This window comes from Oncorhynchus kisutch, linkage group LG6, assembly GCF_002021735.2.
Source record: "Oncorhynchus kisutch isolate 150728-3 linkage group LG6, Okis_V2, whole genome shotgun sequence".
Lineage (NCBI taxonomy): Eukaryota > Metazoa > Chordata > Actinopteri > Salmoniformes > Salmonidae > Oncorhynchus > Oncorhynchus kisutch.
Window position 1 is genome coordinate 62,696,050 of NC_034179.2, and position 5,212 is coordinate 62,701,261.

General features: G+C 40.1%; 1 protein-coding gene across 1 annotated transcript; it reads left to right on the forward strand.

Annotated features, from left to right (window-relative positions):
* Positions 1-1,501: 1,501 nt before the first annotated feature.
* Positions 1,502-3,800, forward strand: LOC116374433 (ferritin, middle subunit-like). Its single transcript, XM_031827118.1, has 4 exons — positions 1,502-1,855; positions 2,238-2,384; positions 2,608-2,733; positions 3,197-3,800. The coding sequence occupies exons 1-4, from the start codon at positions 1,754-1,756 to the stop codon at positions 3,350-3,352; spliced, it is 531 nt and encodes a 176-aa protein (XP_031682978.1). The 5' UTR covers positions 1,502-1,753; the 3' UTR covers positions 3,353-3,800.
* Positions 3,801-5,212: the final 1,412 nt, after the last annotated feature.

Sequence of the window (5,212 nt, forward strand, 5' to 3'; positions counted from 1 at the left end):
TTTTCATGTTATCCAGAGCATTGGTGACTGTAACTGTGGTGCTGGCAACAATTGAATTACAATTCAATTTAATTTAATTATTATTTTCCGCCATTTTCTTAAAATCTGAAAACGTTGTGTGGCCATGCCCGTTTTCTGAAGAATTGAATTATGGGCCCTGAAAGCTCAGAAATAATGTCCACTGCTTATATGCTTTGTATTTTGGCTAATTTAGTATGACATCCGGGAACTTTTGGCATACTAACTATATCCATACTATGACCAATAACCATACTACATACTCCACTTCCATCACAAATAGTACGGTTAGTGCGGTTAGTATGAGTATTCGAAACACAGCTCTAGTTCTTATGAATACCAATGACGTATCAACTACATGGCTGTATTGAGCAATAACCCAGCACCCTGAAAGCACCCTGTCAACAGTTGTGGAAGATCAGGTCATGTGAACTGAAGTTGTTAGGAAGGTTACTTTATTACTGTCGTCTTTGATTTTCATTAGCTGTAAAAAGTTTTCCACTTCACAGTTGTAGCTTAATAACCTATGTATGGTTAGATGTATGTAGCTACTGATTTTGTGTAGTTATTTCTAGGCTAATGTAATCAACTGACATACCATTTGTCAACCTCATTATGTAATTTAAACCGAAAGGTGTATCATCAAATATCATTTCTACAAAAGCCAGCCTTTCTTTCTCTGTCCACTACTGTATTCCCATACCTCATACTGCTGATATTAAAAAGTGTGATAAACCATACAGTTTTTCTTTTGGCTCTATTCTGGAAAAGGTAAACAATTAAGCTAGGTATGCTATTGAAACATGTGCTCTTAGAGAATGAAACAGAAGTTTACAGAACTGCGTCTCAAAGTTCAATTCCTTTTACATCCTAAATCAAACGTAGACGTAGACTATTTCTAAATTAGCCTAATATTAGAATTCTTTCTATTTTCTTCTAAGGATATAACAAACACACATTTTTCCACAATAACTTCTGTAGTTAGACCTGCACTGTAGCATTTATTTTGGCTGATACTACTGCTTTAGATGTTTCCAATAGAATGTTACTTTGTAATAAACAAAGTTTAAAAAAATAATAACAGTCTGAGATGAAGGGGTCAAGGATAGAGCATTTACTCTGCCCAAAAACTTTCTTTCAAATTACTTGAGGATTATGATCGAATAGAAGTTTCGTAATGTTTAAGCTTTTACAAATGTACTGATATATGTGGATGCATGTGGTATTCCGGAAACTTTGAGAAAAATGAAGTATTTTTGCGTGGTGTTCACACACTCTCATTGGCTGGAATGGTCCCACCTGATCGTGCCTGTCTTCATTCGTTGAGCACATGTATTTCCATTGATAGAGTGGTCACTCGGCTCTCTTGTCAATATAATAAATAATCTTTGCTTTAGGTCATGTGTATGAGTGGGCTCGTCTTTAAATGACCCGCCTAGTTCCTGTTGAAATTCTAAAGGTGATTGGCTACGCTCTGTGAGGGTGGATTTCACTGACGCGTTCCGTTTGGAACAATAAATAGAGCGAACAAGGGTCCTTCTAGTTCACAAGTCTGAGAAGACGCATGAAGAAGTTCTTGCTTCAACAGTGATTGAACGGAACTCCTCTGCCTTCGTCCCGCATTATAGAACATTAAGGATTAATGACATAGCACTTACTTGAACTATAATAGCAATATAGTTTAAACTCTATTTTTGTACTTTTTATTTTGATATAAAATAAAAAATCTGCCAAGATGGAGTCTCAGATCCGCCAGAACTATCACCACGATTGCGAAGCTGCCATCAACCGGATGATCAACTTGGAGATGTTTGCCTCCTACACCTACACTTCAATGGTAAGGAGTCTACCAAGATGACCGTTTTGTTGATCTACCTGTGTATTATTATGCCTGGTCCTAAATGGCTTTTTTTCCACTGATTTTTCTGTTGTCCTAGACAATTAATAGCCAAGAATCTCAACTCCGTGAAGTACATTTGAGTTTTACTTGGCAAGGCTATTAAGACCCTCCAGTTAGAAATAGCATACAAATGAAGTTGGAATCTATCCTACCTCTGTCAGAGCGCGTAACAACTCATTGACAGGTTAAAAGTCAGGTTACCAAGTAGACAACAGACTGATTCATCCCTATATCATCAAGCCTAGTTGCCACAACAAGAACAGAATGCTGTCATGTTTTTTTCCTTTTTCTAACTGCAATGTTTTGTTTATCCACCCAGGCTTTCTATTTCTCCCGTGACGATGTGGCTCTGCGAGGCTTCGCGCATTTCTTCAAGGAGAACAGCGACGAGGAGCGGGAGCACGCGGACAAGCTACTCTCCTTCCAGAACAAGAGAGGTGGACGCATTTTACTCCAGGACATCAAGGTGAGCGCCTGAGCATCAAACACATTTAGATTGTAGACTGATGTTTTTCCTCCATGGAGGAAAGTGTCTACAGAGTTTAGTTGATCTAGAGAACCTGTAGTCCTAAACATACTGCCTCTAACCACTGAACTGAAACTGTGAGGGGTGTAACTCTGTTCACTTTATCTTACCTAACATCTGCTAGTAGTCCTTAACACTTCTGTGTTCACTCTGTCCTGTGTAGAAGCCAGAACGTGATGAGTGGGGCAATGGGCTGGAGGCCATGCAGTGTGCTCTGCAGCTGGAGAAGAATGTGAACCAGGCCCTGCTGGACCTGCACAAGATTGCCTCTGACAAGGTTGACCCCCATGTAAGTTATGGTGGAACCACACATCACATGTATGTATCACATAGAATACAGGTACTGTCCCAGGAGATGATCAGGTTGTTGTAGCTCTGATAACTAATGACACAGGATTGTTTACCTGCTTCGTCACACGCACACAATAGTCCACAGATGCTCACAATGCAGCTAATGCATAAGGGGCGGCAGGTTGTCTAGGGGTTAGAGATTTGGGCCTTAAAGGGTGCTGGATTGAATCTCAGAGCTGACAAGGTAAAAATGTGTTCTGCCCCTGAACAAGGCAGTTAACCTATTGTTCCACATTAGGATGCCATTGTAAAGAAGTGTTTGTTAATGGACTTGTCTCGTTAAAAATAGACTCCTCATTATCTACACTTATGCCATTACCACCAGGCTCTTGTGTGTTACTGTAATTACTGTTACAATAGTCGGTAATCATTATTTTGTCTGACCTGTTTTCCCTCTTTAGCTGTGTGACTTTCTGGAGACCCATTACCTGAATGAGCAGGTGGAGGCCATTAAGAAGCTGGGAGACCACATCACCAACCTCACCAAGATGGATGCTGTCAAAAACAAGATGGCAGAGTACCTGTTTGACAAGCACACCCTGGGAGGCCAGAGCTAAACCACTTCCATCCCCAGGCTACGGCCTCATGCCTCAGACCAGGACTCCTGGCTTCTCTGATAGATCCTCCTGGCTTTGCTTTTATAAGGATGGGAGAGTGTTAAACTGGTGAATTGCAACACTGCTGTGACATTGTTTCTGTTGACAACACTACTGTATTTTGGAGGCAAGGCTTGTAAAACAATAAAAAATATCACGTAAGTTTGTTACTGTTTTTGAAGTGTTGACCTGTAGTAATGGATGTTGTATCAGTCTATTCAGGTGCTTTGCTCTTTTACTGAGCGTCTTCATACCAGTGAAATATTTAATTGTAGACCTACTAGTGGCTGAGGGTCATAAGAGAAGTTCAACATGAGTTTTATAAAGGATGTGACCTCTGACCACAGGGTGTCCTTTACTGTATCTTGTAATAGTGCCATGTCAATAAAGGACCCAGCTGTCAACTCTAGCTCCGTAGGAGTGAAATTGTTACCTACAATTGATTTAGACCTTTACTCTGTGCATCACAAGTTTATTAGACAGCCTAGAGGTCACTCAAAACCGTTAGCCAGCTGTTATGGCACATTTCTCTAGTGATGGGAAGTTTGGCTCTGACTGGCAAATCTCCACTCATTATTTCAGTTGGTAATGCCCAATAGGTCCCCTAAGTTACTGAACACTGTCATTTTGGTAATTAACAGTCAAATTGAACTTGAATACTTGAAATGAAAAATATTGTTTTCAAGATATAGTAAAGGAGTTTCTGGTGGCTAGACCACTTGGTTAAAGGGGAAGATGGTCTACTCAGCATTGGAATTTTCACCTATTCTTTATACAACCAATTATTGACATGGTAAAATTGAGTACATTTGTATGGTATTGACGATCTTGGTTTATATTTAGGGTAGTTTTGCAGCTTTGTCATTCTATTTGAAAACATATTTTACACAAAGCCACAGAGGGCCAGAGATTTGTAATCTGATGTACCCAAAAAGGCCACTAGATGGCATCTGATTAAATGGCATATTCCTTCATTTCCCAACATTTTGTATTTATGGATCCCTATTAGCTGCTGTCAAGGCAGCAGTTACTCTTCATGGGGTCTGGCAAAATAAAGGCAGTTCTATACATTAAACTAACCTTCATTAAACAGATTTCACAAAACATTAAGGGTTCCCACTCAGGCCACTACTCTACCACCACATCTACAACACAACATCCGTGTGTGTATCTATAGCGAATATGTAATTGTGTTTTTATGGTTTTAAATCTTACTTTACTGCTTGCATGAGTTACTTGATGTGGAATAGCAGCCAAGTCATGGCTCTCTGTAGTACTGTGCACCTCCCATAGTCTGTCCTGGACTTGGGAACTGTGAAGAGACCTGGCGGTATGTCTTGTAGCTCTCTGTGTACATTTAAGGGTGAGCCGTGCAGGCCGGTTCTGGGCCAATTGTAATTTTCCTAAGTCTTTTTTGTGGCACCTGACCACATGACTGGACAGTAGTCCAGGTGCGACAAAACAAGGGCCTGTAGAACCTACCTTGTTGATAGCGTTAAGGCAGAGCAGTGCTTTATTATGGACAGATCTATCCCCATCTTAGCTAGTGTTGTATCCATATGCTTTTACCATTTCAGAAGTTTATTCTCAACTTGCTACATTTCCACATTATCCATTACAAGATTTAGTTGAGGTTCAGGGTTTAGTGTTTTTATTTCATGTCCCAAATACAATGCCTTTAGTTTTTGAAATTCATGTATTTAGGACTAACTTATTTCTTGCCACCCAGTCTGAAAATGACTGCAGCTCTTAAGTGTTGCAGTGATTTCACCTGCTCTGGTAGCTGATGTGTGTAGTGTTGAGTCACAGACACACAGGCTT

Bases quoted from the DNA above. Each gene is read 5' to 3' on its own strand.
- LOC116374433 (XM_031827118.1), top strand. From the start codon at position 1,754: ATGGAGTCTCAGATCCGCCAGAACTATCACCACGATTGCGAAGCTGCC. The intron at 2,385-2,607 runs GTGAGCGCCTGA...TGTCCTGTGTAG, and splicing joins TTTTACTCCAGGACATCAAG to AAGCCAGAACGTGATGAGTG. The intron at 2,734-3,196 runs GTAAGTTATGGT...TTCCCTCTTTAG, and splicing joins CTGACAAGGTTGACCCCCAT to CTGTGTGACTTTCTGGAGAC.